We start from the raw sequence: 15,521 nt of genomic DNA on the forward strand, positions 1-15,521 counted from the left end.
AAATGGGGGTGTGACTAGCAGGGACTTGCTGGCTGTGTGACTGGAGCCAGCCAGCCTTCCCAGTACCTCCCAGGCTAAGGAGAAATAGGTGCCTTCCAGTGGATTGAGCTAGCGGATGGGAGGGCAGGAGCTGAGGCCTAGAAGTGGGAGATGACCTGGAATATGCAAGGGGCAGGGAAGAGAGAAGGAGGCCTTGCTTGGGAAGCTTTGCTTAGGGGGTCGTATAGGACAAGGAGAGGCTGGAAGTGGTGCCAGGATATACCAAGCTGAAGGGCTTGCTTTGTTGAGGATAAATCATTCATTCATCGATGTATTCAGTCAATATTGAGTTCCTCCTGTCTGTGGACACTTTGGGGTGGGGCTCACAGGAACTGAGTTGGAACCTGGTTCATCTCGGGTATGTGTGAAGCATCTGTGGGGACGGGGATGGCAGACAGACCCAGGAAGTAGCTGGATACACAGGAGTCCGAGAGGGACTGGTGGGAGTGGGGAGGAACCAGGAGCTGCCAGGTCTCTTGTAAGCCAAGAGGAGAGTTGAGTTTCAAGGAGGAGAAACAGCTGGGTCAGGCTCTGGGGGTTTGTGGGGTAAGAGATGGCTTGGGGAGGAAGGGGGCCCTAGGGGTGGGGCAGGGGATCAACAGAACTGAGCAGGACCCAGGGCAGAGAGAGGACAAAGGAAGGAGGAAAGAGCAGGGGTTTGGGGGGCCTGGGCACTGAGGGCTGCTGGGGGGTAGGGACCAGAGGGAGTTAACCCATGGCCTGGGTCCCCCTGCAGTCTAGCTTTGGGGTCTGGCTGTTTGGGAGGTAGACTAGGGACTGAGCAGGGGCCCAGGCTCTGGAGTCGCACAGGTTTGAGTTTGAGCTCTGTGTCTTACCTTACTAGCTGCGTGACCTTAGGCAGAGGCAAGCCTTTCTGGGCCTCAGTTTCCTTATCTGTAAAGAAGTCTGTAGTAACAAACTCTTCGAGATGTGGAAATCTATGCGATAATATCTGTCAAGTGCTCAACACAGCATCTGTAAACAGTAGGTGCTCTTGAAGCACTTAGAGAAAACACCTGGGCAGCCAAGGAGCCTTGCTGAGTCTGGGGCACGGAATGGAGGACTCTGAGAACCCTGGAGTGGGCATGAAGGGGCTGGGGGCTAAGAGGCAAGAGCAATGGTGGAGGCAAGGGAAGCAGCCAGGCAAAATGTGGTGGGGGAGTCCAGAGCTGCCTGACTCGGATTCCTTTGGGCATCAACCTCTGATTTCCTCATGTGCCTCCAGAGTTCCCAGAAGTGAGGGTCACTCCTGAGGGGATGACGGCGTGGACGAGGAACAGCTGAGGGCGACAGAGGATCTAGGCTAACAGGAGAGACTCCAGGAGTGGGGGCAGATCCCAAGGCAGCCTCCTGCTCCCCAGTGGTGGGTGCCCCAGCTCTACCTGGTGTGGCAGGGCTGAGGCTCCATGCACATCTGTGAGCATGCGTGTGACAGGTGCAGAGAGGGGGGACTGGAGGGAGACTTTTTTTTTTTTTTTTTGAGACGGAGTCTTGCTCTGTCACCCAGGCTGGAGTGCAGTGGCACAATCTTGGCTCACTGCAAGCTCCGCCTCCCGGGTTCACGCCATTCTCCTGCCTCAGCCTCTCCGAGTAGCTGGGACTACAGGCGCCCGCCACCATGCCCGGCTAATTTTTTGTATTTTTAGTAGAGACGGGGTTTCACCGTGGTCTCGATCTCCTGACCTCGTGATCCGCCCGCCTCGGCCTCCCAAAGTGCTGGGATTACAAGCGTGAGCCACTGCGCCCGGCGGAGGGAGACTTTTATACCTTTTGTACCTTTGTAACCAGAGAGATGCTTATGTTATTTTTCAGCTTTTCTGTCTCCTGGGAGGTTTGAGACTGGGCTGGGAGGGGGAGGGAGATAGAGGGAGAGATGCAGTTTGACCCCATTTGGGTCCCTAGCAAACCCTATGCTCATCTCTCTCTCCTTTCTGGGGTGGACTCAGATGGGTGGGACATATGCCTTCCTCCCCCTATTCCACCCCCAAGTTGATCTGAGTATCGTCAGGGGCCCAAAGTACAGAATTGTTCTTTGCTTTTTCTTGAATGCTCCAAAGGCCAAACTTCTGGGGCTGGGGGTTGGTCTTGGAAACAGGGGTCCTCTGACGTCCTCATGGGGGCTCGCTCATACCGCCCCTCCCGGTGGATGTGTGTATTTATTATGTGGAGTCCCTGCCACTTACTGCCTTATGACGTAGGACTGATGCTGTGGGGTGCTGGTGGAGCAGCTGATGTCGTGTTTACAGAGCAAGGCTTCCCTGTCTCCCACGGGGAGGGGCTCGGGCCTCTAGTGAGACATTCCTGCAGAGGGTCGGTGGAGGGGTCATTCACCTGCCCCTGCAGCAAGCAAAAGTTGTCTGTGGTGCCATTTGATTCCCTGACACTGCTCCCTGCTTGAATTGATTCTGAAGGGTAGGGTGGGAAGGTGAGCAAAGGGAGCAGAAACAAGGGAATTCAAGACCCAGAATGTAGGTGCCACTGCCTCCTATGTTTACAGGATCCTCCGTGGCCCTAGGCACCTGGGCTGCAGGAAGTGACTCCGTTCCACTCCTCCTTTATTCCCTTAAAAAGGGAAAAATGACTGTTACGACCCTGTTCACAAAACTCTTACTTTTGCTATTTTGTCTGCTGTCCAGAACTGAAGACTTTAAAATTTTGTTACTGTTTACAAGTCCAGATTCAAAAAATGTTTTTACTTTGTTTACAACTCAAAACTTTGAGTTTTACACTTTGTTTACAGTAGAGAATTTTTTTTCCTTTGTTTACAAGTGAAAGGTAGGGAAAGTGGGAGAGGGACTTGGAGGACCCACCTGTGAGGACCCTGACCTGGCCATCTTGAGGGGTTTTCTAACCCCCAGCTTTCCCAGGCCAAAGGTCAGCCTTGAGTCCCCTGTTTAACAGCAGACCCAGAAGACCTTGAGAGTAGGCATCCTCTAACCACTGGGAAGAGTGGCTGTGCAGGGTTGGGGGGTGGTCTGTGCAGACACCTCTTCACCCACCACCCCATGCATACTCTTGGGAAGCAGTTTCCTGGGAGATTAGAAATTCTACTTCCCTGACTGGAGCTAAATCCCACCAGCCAGGACCCAAACTCTCCTTACCCAGAAGGACCCCAGCTCTTGAAGGGCTGAGTGGCCTGCTGGGGGTGGGAGGGTGTCTTTGCCATGTCCTAGGTTTCGTAGATGCCCCTCTCTGGGGTTCCCCTCCTCCAGCCCAGCGGCCCTCTTTCCTGTCTGTGTAAATTGTTCCGTGAAGCCGCGCTCTGTTTTGGGAATAAACTTCTATAGAAAACAGTTGTTGCCTTTTCCTGTTGGGGACTGGGGAGGTAGGATGGCAGCTGTGAATGATTCAAGCCAGACTGACCTTTGGGAGGAATCTGAGCCCCTCTCAAGAATATCCAGCTATTTTTAGCCCATTTCATGGCAGATCTCTTTCACCTTGAAATCTGGCCCCTCACTTTGTGATTGGGTCCTGATGTTGGAGCACAGGTGCTGAGAATAAGGTGCTAAAGGAAACCTCCCCGCTGGTCAAGGCAACGGCAACAGGACTTCCTAATTCTTCAGGGTCTGCAGCCCTGACCCGCATTTTTTGCCCTCACCTGGGATGAAACCAACCTGAGGAACTGCTCTTGCAGTTCATGCCTTGCCCACCCAACAGCACTGACCCCCACCACTCTCCTCGGCGGCCCGCGCAGTAACCTTCTGGGAGCTATGTCCGGGCTGTGCTTAGTGCAGCGGAGGGGATCCTCCAACCATTTCTGGCCTGGGTGGCCAGAGTTAAAGCGGAGGACTTGGGGACTGTCGGCTCCCGGTCTCAAAGACATGCATAGTCTCAGAAAGCCTGCGGGTGGCGCTCTCAGCTGGAGGCATGAGAGGCCCCACAGACCTGGATCCCCTACAAGTTAAGGCTGGGGTCACCGGCCAGTGGTTTCCCTTTCCCACTCCGTGAGTACCTTCCGCCGAGCCAGGACCTGGGATCAGCTCCAACCTACTCAGGGCCTGGGGGCGCGACTACGGCCAGCCCAGCGCGGGTGCTTAGTTCCAGTTCTGCAGTCCCATCCAGCTCCGGGCAGAGGGCCGGGCGAGCAGCGAGAGGCCTCATAGGCAATGTCGTCGGGGAGGAAGCGGTTAAATCCTCCTTCTCCAGGCTCTCCCGCCCGGCGCGCGCCACTTAGGCCCCGCCCCAGCGCGCTGATTGGCCCAACCCTCCCCGTCCTGCCCCGGGATTAGCCCCCGGGAGCGCGACGCTGGCCTCGCCCGGTCGCGGCGGCGCCGCCTTCCGGAGCGTAGCGGCCTCTAGCCCGAGCAGCAGGAGCAGCCCGCGCCGGACAACTTGCGAGCCATGGGGCTGGCGGATGCGTCGGGGTGAGTTCAGCGCACAGCCCCGGTGGCCCCGCGCGAGCGCCTCTTTGGAGCAGGCATTCCCAGCTTGCGACGCCTCGGTTTACCTCTGCCGATTTCCTGCAGGCGGCTGCCCCTCTGCAGCAAGGAGTGGGGGCGGGAGCCGGCGCGACCCCAGTCCTTTGGGCTGTGCGGAAAGCCGCTGGTGTGACGCCTGAGGGCCATCCCGGGCCACAGGGAGACAGCTGCGTGCGGAGGAGCCCGGCCAGATGTGCCGGCGGGGGTGCGTGGGGGCCGGGAGTCCCTGGCGGCGGCCGGTGGACTAGCTGCTTTCGGCTGGGTCCCGAGTCCACCCAGCTCCACTGACCCCGGAGTGAGCGCTCCGGCCTTTCTAGCCCCAGTTGCCCTCCTACAGGGAGGGGCAAGGATCAAGGCTCCGCCCTCCAGACGCGGGTCCCACGTTGTGGGGGGAGGGAGCCCTTTAAGAAGACCTGAGTGACTCACGTAGGAAAGGAGAGGGGGCTCTAAGATCTCCTTGAGATAGCGGTCCCAAGAGTCTCTGAGGATCTTCCTTGCACCCACTCCACACTCCTCCAACAGTACAGCCAGGTTAGAGGCCTTTCCCAGGTGAGTTCCTGTCCCTCAAATGGGATCCTCTCCCCAGGTCAGGGCTTTTCCTAGATCAGAACTTTCCTGACTGGTGAAAGCTTCCCCAACAGGCTAGAGTTTTCCCCCAGGTAAGATCCCTCTGTGAGATGTATTCCCAGGTGACAGCTTTTCCCCATTCCACGTAGGAGCCTCTCCCCAGGTCAGAGCTTCCCCTACGGGAGAGTATACCCCAGGTGAGAACCCTTTCCCTCTAGGTCTCTTCTCATGTGAGATCTTTCTCTGACGTCAAGTAGGTGCCTCTGGGCAGAGGGAAGATTCCCCCTATGTCAGAACTTGCCTGGCTGGTAAAGATTCCCTGGTAGGTCAGAGATCCCTCTAGGTGAGATTCCCCTTGAAAGCTTCTATTCCCAGGTGAGCTCTTTCCCCCACTTCAAGTGGGTACTTCCCTTTCCAGGCGGGAGCCTCTCCCTCTAGGTGAGAGATTGCCACTCCAAGAGCAAGCTCCTTCTCAGGTGAGAGCCAATCCTTGGCTTCCCCAGACCAGGCCTGAGCTGTCTACAACCTGGACCCTGGAGCTGGAGGCCCAGGGGCAAGCTTGGCCCCAACACTTTCCTTACCTTAGAGGGGAGGGTCTCATCTGAGGCCTGAGGCTTGGGAAAGGAGTTGCTTGAGGAGCTGGACCCCTGGTTTGCTGGGCCCCTTCCGTGAGTGTGCTCTCAGCCAGCAGTGGGCTCCCAGGGTAGCTGGAGGAGGACCTGGGGACTGGACAGGGATTGGCTAGGGGAGAGGGATTGGGTGGGGGAGGGAGCAGCCTGGGACCTGAACTGGTAGAACACTCAGCACTGGGCAGCCACATCTCAGCTGGAGGTATAGATAGAGCTCATCCTGCAGTCCCTACTTGGGGGACTTTGTCCTAGAAAGAGGCTTTCTCACCAGCCAAAGTTCAGGCACTGCCCCTGTCTGAGTTTGGGCATGTGGCCCACAGATGCCAGCTGGGGGCTGGAATACTGTACCTTGATCTTAGGGCCCGGAAAAATCAAGTAGGTAACTCTCTGGTCCTAGGTGGAGGTGTAGGGGAGGTTGGGCCAGGGATGCCCTCACTGTATCTCTCTGGTCTTGCCACCCCAGACCAAGGGACACGCAGGCACTGCTGTCTGCAACACAAGCAATGGAGCTGCGGAGGCGAGACTACCACATGGAACGGCCGCTGCTGAACCAGGAGCATTTGGAGGAGCTGGGGCGCTGGGGCTCAGCACCTAGGACCCGCCAGTGGCGGACCTGGTTGCAGTAAGGCCAAGATTGGGGCCTGGGGGCGCTGGCAGGGCCCAGGTAGCCCCTGTTCCTGACACCTACCCCTCATATCATGTCCCCAGGTGCTCCCATGCTCGGGCCCGTGCCCTTCTGCTCCAACACCTCCCGGTTTTGGTCTGGTTACCCCGGTATCCTGTGCGTGACTGGCTCCTGGGTGACCTGTTATCCGGCCTGAGTGTGGCCATCATGCAGCTTCCACAGGGTGAGCCACCTTCAGTGCGTCGGCCTGGAAACCCTGTGGTCTGTGATGCCCAAAACTGGGGCCATGACCTCTACCTTGGAACTATGGCACCTGACCCAGGGCTGCGATTCCCTTATCGTTTCAAGATCTGCTCTCCAGGCCCGCACTGCTATCATTCTACCCCTAGGCTTGGCCTATGCCCTCCTGGCTGGATTGCCCCCCGTGTTTGGCCTCTATAGCTCCTTCTACCCCGTCTTCATCTACTTCCTGTTTGGCACTTCCCGGCACATCTCCGTGGGTAAGTGGAGGCAGGCCTAGCCTTCCAGGAGGATGCCCACATCCATCATGGAGGGCAGGGTGAGGGGGCACTGAGCAGGGCAGGAGCGGCTGGGGAAGAGGGCAACATTGGTGCTGCATCCCTGGGCTAGCCCACGAGTCATCCCCAGGCAGGACTAGACCCCTGACTGTAGGACCAGAGAGGCAGGGGACCTCAAAGCCCTGGCTCCAGGAAGATGTGAGTGGGCGAGGCAGCCCAAGGGACCTGGAACTTGGCAGAGGCCTGAGCAGCCTGAGGCAAGCCCTGACCCCTTCCCTACTCCACAGAGAGCCTCTGTGTCCCTGGACCAGTAGACACAGGTGGGACAAGGTAGATGAGGCAGGGCCAGCATTTCTAGCCACGCTTAAGGGCCTGTGAGCTCAGGGTTCACTCCTGGCCTGGCCAAACCTGAACCGCCAGCACTGTCCCTATTCATGCAGCCATAATCTGAGTACATTTGTCCAGAACTGGAAGTCTCCTGGCCTCTCTCTTAAGACCAGGGCTCCAGGGCAGGGCAGTGTCCTCTCCCCTTCACACCTGCCCCGTGCCGTCCTTACAGGGACCTTTGCTGTCATGTCTGTGATGGTGGGCAGTGTGACAGAATCCCTGGCCCCGCAGGCCTTGAACGACTCCATGATCAATGAGACAGCCAGAGACGCTGCCCGGGTACAGGTGGCCTCCACACTCAGTGTCTTGGTCGGCCTCTTCCAGGTGTGGAACAGTCAGGAGTATGTGCCCCCCCACCACTTCTGCTCCCGCCACTGCCCCGTCTGTATTCCCCTGAGTGTCTGACCATCGTCGTCCTCCTCTTGCCGTCCACTCATCCCCCTCCCATCCCACTTGCCCTGCGCTCCTCATCAGCTACCCCAGGACCCCTGCCTCTCCTGACTGCCCCTGGCCGCCCCACAGGTGGGGCTGGGCCTGATCCACTTCGGCTTCGTGGTCACCTACCTGTCAGAGCCTCTTGTCCGAGGCTATACTACAGCTGCAGCTGTGCAGGTCTTCGTCTCACAGCTCAAGTATGTGTTTGGCCTCCATCTGAGAAGCCACTCCGGGCCACTGTCCCTCATCTATGTGAGTGAGGCTGGGGGGAGGGAGGGGTAGGTGTGCCCCATGGCCTTGAGCGCTGGCTGTGACCCGGCCTCTCCTCAGACAGTGCTGGAGGTCTGCTGGAAGCTGCCCCAGAGCAAGGTTGGCACCGTGGTCACTGCAGCTGTGGCTGGGGTGGTGCTCGTGGTGGTGAAGCTATTGAATGACAAGCTGCAGCAGCAGCTGCCCATGCCGATACCCGGGGAGCTGCTCACGGTTCGAGGGCCAGGGAGTGGAGGGCAGGGGAGAAGGGCAGGTCAGGCTGGGTCCCTGCCACGTGGGCAGCCTCCTGTATTTGAGGGTCAGCTGGAGGGGGGCTGGGAGGGTTCTTGGGTATTGTGGGGGGCACAGCAGAAAGCCCCTATGTTGGTTTCTTCCTGCCCCTGACAGCAACTCCCCATAGCCAAAATGGTGTTGCCCGTCTCTCACCCTACATGACTTTTTCCCACCCCTGAAGAAGGTTTTGCCCAGTGTCTCCCTCCTCACCCCACAGTGGTTTACGTGTCCCCCTGACTGTGATGCCAGCACCTGCCTCCCTGACTCTGTCCTCTCCCACAGCTCATCGGGGCCACAGGCATCTCCTATGGCATGGGTCTGAAGCACAGATTTGACGTAGATGTCGTGGGCAACATCCCTGCAGGGTGAGCTCTGGCCTCCATCAGGTCAGGGAGGGTTGGGCAGCCAGGCCAAGACCTTGCTTTGGCCTCACGGATGCCTCTCACAGGCTGGTGCCCCCAGCGGCCCCCAACACCCAGCTGTTCTCAAAGCTCGTGGGCAGCGCCTTCACCATTGCTGTGGTTGGGTTTGCCATTGCCATCTCGCTGGGGAAGATCTTCGCCCTGAGGCACGGCTACCGGGTGGACAGCAACCAGGTCTGGGTGATGCGGGATGTGTAGGAGGCATCCAAGTGTATGGAGGCGCCAGCAACGGGTGGGGGAGGAACAGGTGGGACACGGGGAGACAGCAGATGTGCTGAGGCCACGTGGGGGACTGAGGGTGGGGGAGCAGGACATGTGGGACAGCATCCAGTCTCTGGGGGCCACTTGGTGGGGATGGAGATTGGGGATGCACAGGCCTAGATACAGTGGAACAGTGACCAGCCACTTCTAGGAAGTCTCCTCACACCCACACTGCCCCCCGTCAGGAGCTGGTGGCCCTGGGCCTCAGTAACCTCATCGGAGGCATCTTCCAGTGCTTTCCCGTGAGTTGCTCTATGTCTCGGAGCCTGGTACAGGAGAGCACCGGGGGTAACTCGCAGGTGGGCTTTGGGTGTGGGCATGGGTGTGGGCATGCACACTGCTTTGCCTGGGGAAGGGGGTCTCGCCCCTGCTCACCCCCTCCCTGAACAGGTTGCTGGAGCCATCTCTTCCCTTTTCATCCTCCTCATCATTGTCAAACTTGGGGAACTCTTCCATGACCTGCCCAAGGTGAGCCCCCACCCAGCCAGGCTTCAGGTCTTGGCGAGGCCAGGGCTCAAATCAGCCAGTCTAGGTTCAGGTGAGGGGTGGGGACACAAGGTTAGGTTCTGTTTTTCAAGGCTGAGATCTTCAAGGTGAGATTTGGAGACAAGGGTCAGGGGCTGGGTGGGGGTTTGTGTCTGAGGTGCTGCCTGAGTGCTTGGGCTTAGTCTGGCCTTTCCTCGATGGGGAGGGTTGTCAGCATCGGGTGCCCTCAACGGCCCCTGGTGGCACTGTCCCCACCCCAGGCCGTCCTGGCAGCCATCATCATTGTGAACCTGAAGGGCATGCTGCGGCAGCTCAGCGATGTGCGCTCCCTCTGGAAGGCCAATCAGGCGGATCTGGTGAGTGCCCTGGGAGCCCAGGGCAGGGACTGGGCAGCCCCATGGCTCCTCGCCACCCTCCAACCGCTGCCCTCTGTTCTCAGCTTATCTGGCTGGTGACCTTCATGGCCACCATCCTGCTGAACCTGGACCTTGGCTTGGTGGTTGCAGTCATCTTCTCCCTGGTGCTCGTGGTGGTCCGGACACAGATGTGAGTCCACCATGTTGGTCCCCTCATTCCAGCTAGTGAGGGAGTGCCACAGAGCTCCCCGCAGCTTTCCCCACATCTCTGGGGACTTCAGGCTCCTTCGGACCCCTCTGTTATCCCCTTTTTCTGCCCCCTCTTTGTGTATTCTCTCTCTCCACAGGCCCCACTACTCTGTCCTGGGGCAGGTGCCAGACACGGATATTTACAGAGATGTGGCAGAGTACTCAGAGGTGAGTGGCAGGGGCTGAACGAGATGGCGTGGATGGGGAGACGGAGGAAGAATGAGCCTTTGTGGATTCGTTCCACACTTGGCCAGGGCACTGGGGGCTGAGGATACTTTGGCTTTGGTCTTTGGGATTTCAAGGGAGGAGTTTAGGTCTACGACCCCCTCTAGAGGTATGAAGGGACAGAGGGAGAGTGGACAGAGATGGGTCTGGGGCTGGGGAGGGGTCTGTCGTGGAGTCAACAGCACAAGCTCCACCTGCAGAGCAGCCGTGGGTCAGAGAGCCAGAGTGGCAGCTCCCTGGGGCGCCAGGATGGAAGGGAGGCATTTCCTGATCTGATCAGTGGGGTTACTAAGTCCTCAGTCATCCATTTATCTCCTGAGAGGTCTTGGGCCAAGTGCTAGGAACATAGGTGGGGGGCTCTGGAATAAAACAAGGCTGTTCCCTGCAACATGGGCACAGTGCAATTAGGCAGTGCAGGGAGGAACTAAGGGGTCTGAGACATGGGAGAGGATGATGGGGCAGCCCAGCCCTTTCCATGCATGCCTGGAGCCCAGCAGAGACCCGGGCTGTGTCCTGAATGGGGTGGGAGCGGGGAAGGTCTGATTGGTATGACAGCCTAGGAGGACCTCTGGGTGCAGAAAACAGATCACAAGGCAGGGGTTGGAAACCCAAGAGAAAGATTAAGAGCCTGTGAAGCCTGCCTAGGTGGTGGCAGGAGAGGTGGGGAGGGAGAGGCACTGTGGGGGGATGGAGATGACACTGCCGGGCTTGTGGCCTAAGCCCCTGGGAGGGCCTGGACTGCAGCCTGGGGAGCAGAGGGCTGGGCGGTGGCAGGCACTGGGCACACTAGGGAAGGAAAGGCAGGAGAACAGGATGCAGCCAGGAGAGAGGAGATTCAGCCACCGCCAGTTCTGCCTCATCTCCAGGCCAAGGAAGTCCTGGGGGTGAAGGTCTTCCGCTCCTCAGCCACCGTGTACTTTGCCAATGCTGAGTTCTACAGTGATGCGCTGAAGCAGAGGGTGAGACGGAGTCCCCAGGATGGGTGTCAGGCCCCAGCTCCCAGAGAGCTCACCAACCCTTCTCTGATGTTTGCCTCCAGTGCGGTGTGGATGTCGACTTCCTCATCTCCCAGAAGAAGAAACTGCTCAAGAAGCGGGAGCAGCTGAAGCTGAAGCAACTGCAGAAAGAGGAGAAGCTTCAGAAACAGGCAGGGCCCCTTTTGTCTGGTGACCCCTGTCTCCTGCCCCCTGCTCCCTGCCCCAGCCTTTCTCCTGGCCCTGGACTCCTCCCTCGTCCTCACTCCTCATCCCTTCTCCTTTCTCCCTCATGCTCCCAAGGGCCCTGCCTCACTACCCTAGCAGGTCCGGGCTCTAGGCAGCATTTTCTCTCCCATCATCTGAACCAGTGACAGAACCGTCACAGTCCTCTTCCCTTTCACGGCTGTTCCAGGAGCTTCAGCCTGGCTGCTGCAGGTCCCACAGCTTCTGGTCCTGGCCCACCTACCTGCCCAGCACCAGGGGGCATCACCAGGCCTACGTGACACGGCTGTCATGGCAGCCGGGATAGCTGTTTCTCATTCCCTGTCTTCCCTGGTGTAGGCTGCCTCCTCCAAGGGCGCCTCAGTTTCCATTAATGTCAACACCAGCCTTGAAGACATGAAGAGCAACAACGTTGAGGACTGCAAGATGATGGTGAGACTAGAGGTGGGAAAGGAGGTGACAGCTGTGAGCTGCAGAGATGCAGGATCCACACGTCTCATGAGGAATGCCATGGACCCAGCAGCTGTGGGCTCGAGGGTGTTGTGCCGATGGCAGGAGGAGTGGAGGCTGGATCGGATATTCTTCAGGGAGAGTCATGATATGCCACAGAATCTAGGCTTAGATTCTCAGGCCTGGATGAAGACCTTGAATTTGTAGATGCCACAAGACTCCCCCCAGAGTCTGCTCATGGGTAGAGGAAAGGGATTGGGTATATGGGAGAAAATCAAGGGGTCAAAGGCAGGCATGGTGGTGCGTGCCTATAGTCCCAGCCCTTCGGGAGGCTAAGGCGGGAAAATCATTTGAGCCCAGGAGCTCGGGGCTGCAGTGTGCTCTAATGGTGCCTGTGAATAACCACTGCATTCAGCCTGGGCAATGAAGCGAGACCCCGTCTCTAAAAAAAAAAATTTAGGGGTCAAAGAGGATGCCAAACTTAATTAGAGACTCAGACAGGGCAGGGTGCCAAGGTGTCTGTGTGTGTTTCATGTGGATGCCTGTGTCTATTCTGGCCTGTTCCTGGGCCCCCTCCCCACTCGGCCCTGGCTGATGAGAATGGGACAGGGTCTCCCAGCACCGTCCCTTCTCGTGTCCCTGTGCAGCCTCGGCCCAGAGGGTAGCAGAGCAGTATACGCACGTCTGGGTGTGCCCTCCTGCGTGTCCCCACACATCTGTCATTCCTGTCTTTGCACACCTATGTGACTCCCCCATGTTTGTGTCCTTATGTGTCCCATGCATGCTCCCCATCTGACCTTGCATGTTCCCGCATGTCTGTGTGTGGCCAGTCCTGCCATCACCCTCTCATGGGTGGCCCTGGCAGCATGTCTGGATCCCCAGCAGATGAGCCCAGGAGATAAGATGGAAGATGCAACAGCCAATGGTCAAGAAGACTCCAAGGCCCCAGATGGGTCCATACTGAAGGCCCTGGGCCTGCCTCAGCCAGACTTCCACAGCCTCATCCTGGACCTGGGTGCCCTCTCCTTTGTGGACACTGTGTGCCTCAAGAGCCTGAAGAATGTAAGGATGGGGGCAGGCCAAGGCCCCTCGAGCTTCCACACTGACCCTGTAATTTGCCCTGAGAGCACTCCTAGCCTCTGACTCCCCAAACCCTCAAAGCTCCTCATCTAAACTCCCTCCCTAAGCCTGCCCGAGCCCCCCTCTAAGTCCCTGAGCCTCCCTCTGAGGCTGGCCCCCTTTTCTGCTACAGATTTTCCATGACTTCCGGGAGATCGAGGTGGAGGTGTACATGGCGGCCTGCCACAGTGAGTAGGGTGGGAACAGCAGGAGGGACCTGGGAAGAGGGTAGGATACTTTTGGCTAAAAGGTTTTCCAAGTAGCACAAGGAAAAAGTCTTTCTCTGGAACTGGAGGTCAGAGGTGTCCTGGGAGACAGGAGTCCAGGGTTACAAGTGATGTGGATTCAGCTGTAGCCTCAGCAGTGGAGGTCAGGGGTGATGAGGTCAGGGCATTCTGTTGGCTCCCGGGAGTTGAGTTCCTGGAGGTTCTGAGAGTCGGGAGGCCTACTTCTTGCCCACAGGCCCTGTGGTCAGCCAGCTTGAGGCTGGGCACTTCTTCGATGCATCCATCACCAAGAAGCATCTCTTTGCCTCTGTCCACGATGCTGTCACCTTTGCCCTCCAACACCCGAGGCCTGTCCCCGACAGCCCTGTTTCGGTGAGCCGACCTCTGGCCTGCTGAGCTCTTTTTTGTTAATCTATTGCTTGTCCCCACCCTGGCCCCAGCTCCAGGGAGTCTTTCCTGGTGGCCATGGCTCTGTGCCCAGTGGGCCCAGTGCTTTCCCCGCTGTCTTTGGATAAAGCTGTTCCTAGGGGCGGGGGTTGGTCTGTGTCCTTTGGAAACTGACTGGAGCCTCCCCCTCCTCTGCCCGCTCAGGTCACCAGACTCTGAACATGCTGCATCCTGCCCAAGACTGCACCTCTGGAGGTGCAGGGCACCCTTGAGAAGCCCCTCACCCCTAGGCTGCCTCCAGGTGCTACCCAGGAGTCCCCTCCATGTACACACACACAACTCAGGGAAGGAGGTCCTGGGACTCCAAGTTCAGTGCTCCAGGTCTGGGATAGGGCCTGCAGTCAGGCTGGCAGTGGCGGGGTACGGGGAGGGAACTGGTACATATTTTAGCCTCAGGAATAAAGATTTGTCTGCTCAACTCCAGGCTCTGCTGTGGCTTGGTGGGGCCCTGGTGGTGGGTGGTCCACGGTTGTGGCTGCTGACCCTTCCTGTGCCCTGAAGGTGAGACGGCGCAGAAGGTGTAGGAAAGACTTGGGTGGTCAGGGTACAGGGCAGGGGAGCTGTGGAGGCATCCCCTGTTAAGGTCTCTCCTCAGCCATGCATAGCCCTCTCTCCCTATCTCCTCAGCTGTGAAATAGTTGGAACCAGAGCTGCTTCTAAGGAATAATTCGCTCTCAGGAATACCCGATAAGGTACAGGGCAGCGTGGGTGCCAATGGGCAGTCCCTGGAGGATACAGAGTGAACACCTAGGAGCAGCTGTTCCCCCGCACTGCTGCTCTATGCTTAAGAATAAGCATGACTGGGCACAGTGGTTCACACCTGTAATCCCAGCACTTTGGGAAGCAGAGGCAGGTGGATCACTTGACGCCAGGAGCTGGAGAACATCCTGGCCAACATGGTGAAATCCCGCCTCTACTAAAAATACAAAAGTTAGTTGGGCGTGGTGATGCATGCCTGTAATCCCAGCTACTTGGGAAGCTGAGGCATGAGAATCGCTTGAACTTGGGAGGCAGAGGTTGCAGTGAGCTGAGATCATGCCACTGCATGGGTGACAGATCACCTGGGCATGGTAGAAAACTGTCAGCCAAGGAGCGTGTGTTGATTTCTGCCATTAAATGCCGACATCTGGGCATGTGACCCAGTAGGCACTGGGGCGTTGGGCCAGCTGACAGTGATAGCAGGGGAGGGACCGGGTCTTAGGATCTGTCTGGGCCTCAGTGTGCTGTTCATCGGTAGAGCGTGAGTGGCCACAGTTCTTGCTTCAGGGGTTGCTCAGTGAATATTAAATGAGTAGATGCCGGGCCTATAATCCCAGCACTTTGGGAGGCCCAAGGCAGATGAAACCCCGTCTCTACTAAAAATACAAAAATGAGCTGGGCATGGTGCTGGACGCCTGTAATCCCAGCTACTGGGAAGGCTGAGGTGGGAGGATCGATTGAACCCAAGAGGCAGAGGTTGCAGTGAGCTGAAATCATGCTGGAGGGAGCTGCACTCCAGCTTGTGTGACAGAGCAAGACCCTGTCTCAAAAATAAATAAATGAGGGAATGCCAGGAAATGCTAAAACAATGGTGGGCTCAGGTCCTCTGCTCCAAACATGTGAGAGCTGCTGTTCATCAGGTGCTGAGCAGGTGCCAGGCTCTGTGCTGGGGTCTGGGCACCATCCTGAGCATTGACAGAGGCCACCCTGCCCTTCAAATCACAGAGGCACCCTTGCCTGGCTCTGTTTTATCATGGTCTGTGTTGGTGCCTGGCACCATCACCCCCCGCCCAACTCATGGCCTAGAAGTTCAGCCCCAGGGAAATAAGAGCTTTTATTTACTCTGTCACACCACGTCCTAGCATCAGAAATGGTGCCTGGCAGCTGCTCAGTAAATACTGTTTGAACGAAGCTTATATGTTGGAGAGGGCAGTAGACCT

The 15,521-nt window shown here is 57.7% G+C and overlaps 2 protein-coding genes across 10 annotated transcripts in view; both read left to right on the forward strand.

The window, feature by feature from the left end:
- The window catches only part of CELSR3 (cadherin EGF LAG seven-pass G-type receptor 3), a 28,898-nt gene extending 25,594 nt beyond the window's left edge, over positions 1-3,304 (forward strand). For all 5 annotated transcript variants that reach the window (XM_032161631.2, XM_058442215.1, XM_058442216.1 and 2 more), the window contains one exon: positions 1,265-3,304. In XM_032161631.2, the coding sequence (XP_032017522.1) occupies positions 1,265-1,292 (28 nt within the window). In that variant the 3' untranslated portion in view covers positions 1,293-3,304. The remainder of the gene's footprint in view (positions 1-1,264) is intronic.
- A 981-nt stretch (positions 3,305-4,285) lies between these two features.
- Positions 4,286-14,888, forward strand: SLC26A6 (solute carrier family 26 member 6). Of its 5 annotated transcripts, none has more exons than XM_032161633.2 (21): positions 4,286-4,403; positions 6,117-6,275; positions 6,362-6,501; positions 6,668-6,778; positions 7,356-7,507; positions 7,706-7,870; positions 7,949-8,101; positions 8,444-8,526; positions 8,610-8,757; positions 9,030-9,143; positions 9,235-9,312; positions 9,591-9,686; positions 9,770-9,876; positions 10,034-10,103; positions 11,027-11,119; positions 11,200-11,307; positions 11,699-11,791; positions 12,695-12,871; positions 13,062-13,116; positions 13,391-13,527; positions 13,747-14,887. In XM_032161633.2, exons 1-21 carry the CDS (start codon positions 4,381-4,383, stop codon positions 13,759-13,761), a joined length of 2,277 nt encoding a protein of 758 aa, XP_032017524.1. In that variant the 5' UTR covers positions 4,286-4,380; the 3' UTR covers positions 13,762-14,887. The 5 variants fall into 5 exon arrangements, with proteins under 5 accessions (XP_032017524.1, XP_032017525.1, XP_032017526.1 ...); XM_058442218.1 differs by lacking the exon at positions 4,286-4,403 and adding an exon at positions 4,541-4,662; XM_032161634.2 differs by lacking the exon at positions 11,027-11,119 and having other exon boundaries at positions 13,747-14,888.
- The last annotated feature ends 633 nt before the right edge of the window (positions 14,889-15,521 follow it).

This window comes from Hylobates moloch, unplaced genomic scaffold (genome assembly GCF_009828535.3).
Source record: "Hylobates moloch isolate HMO894 unplaced genomic scaffold, HMol_V3 SCAFFOLD_8, whole genome shotgun sequence".
NCBI classification, from domain to species: Eukaryota; Metazoa; Chordata; class Mammalia; order Primates; family Hylobatidae; genus Hylobates; species Hylobates moloch.

What these genes read in the sequence shown, in the direction of transcription:
- SLC26A6 (XM_032161633.2), top strand. Translation starts at nt 4,381, where the DNA reads ATGGGGCTGGCGGATGCGTCGGG. An exon ending in TCTTCCATGACCTGCCCAAG is followed by an intron (nt 9,313 to 9,590) that starts GTGAGCCCCCAC and finishes TCCCCACCCCAG; the next exon opens with GCCGTCCTGGCAGCCATCAT. An exon ending in GCCTCAAGAGCCTGAAGAAT is followed by an intron (nt 12,872 to 13,061) that starts GTAAGGATGGGG and finishes TTTCTGCTACAG; the next exon opens with ATTTTCCATGACTTCCGGGA.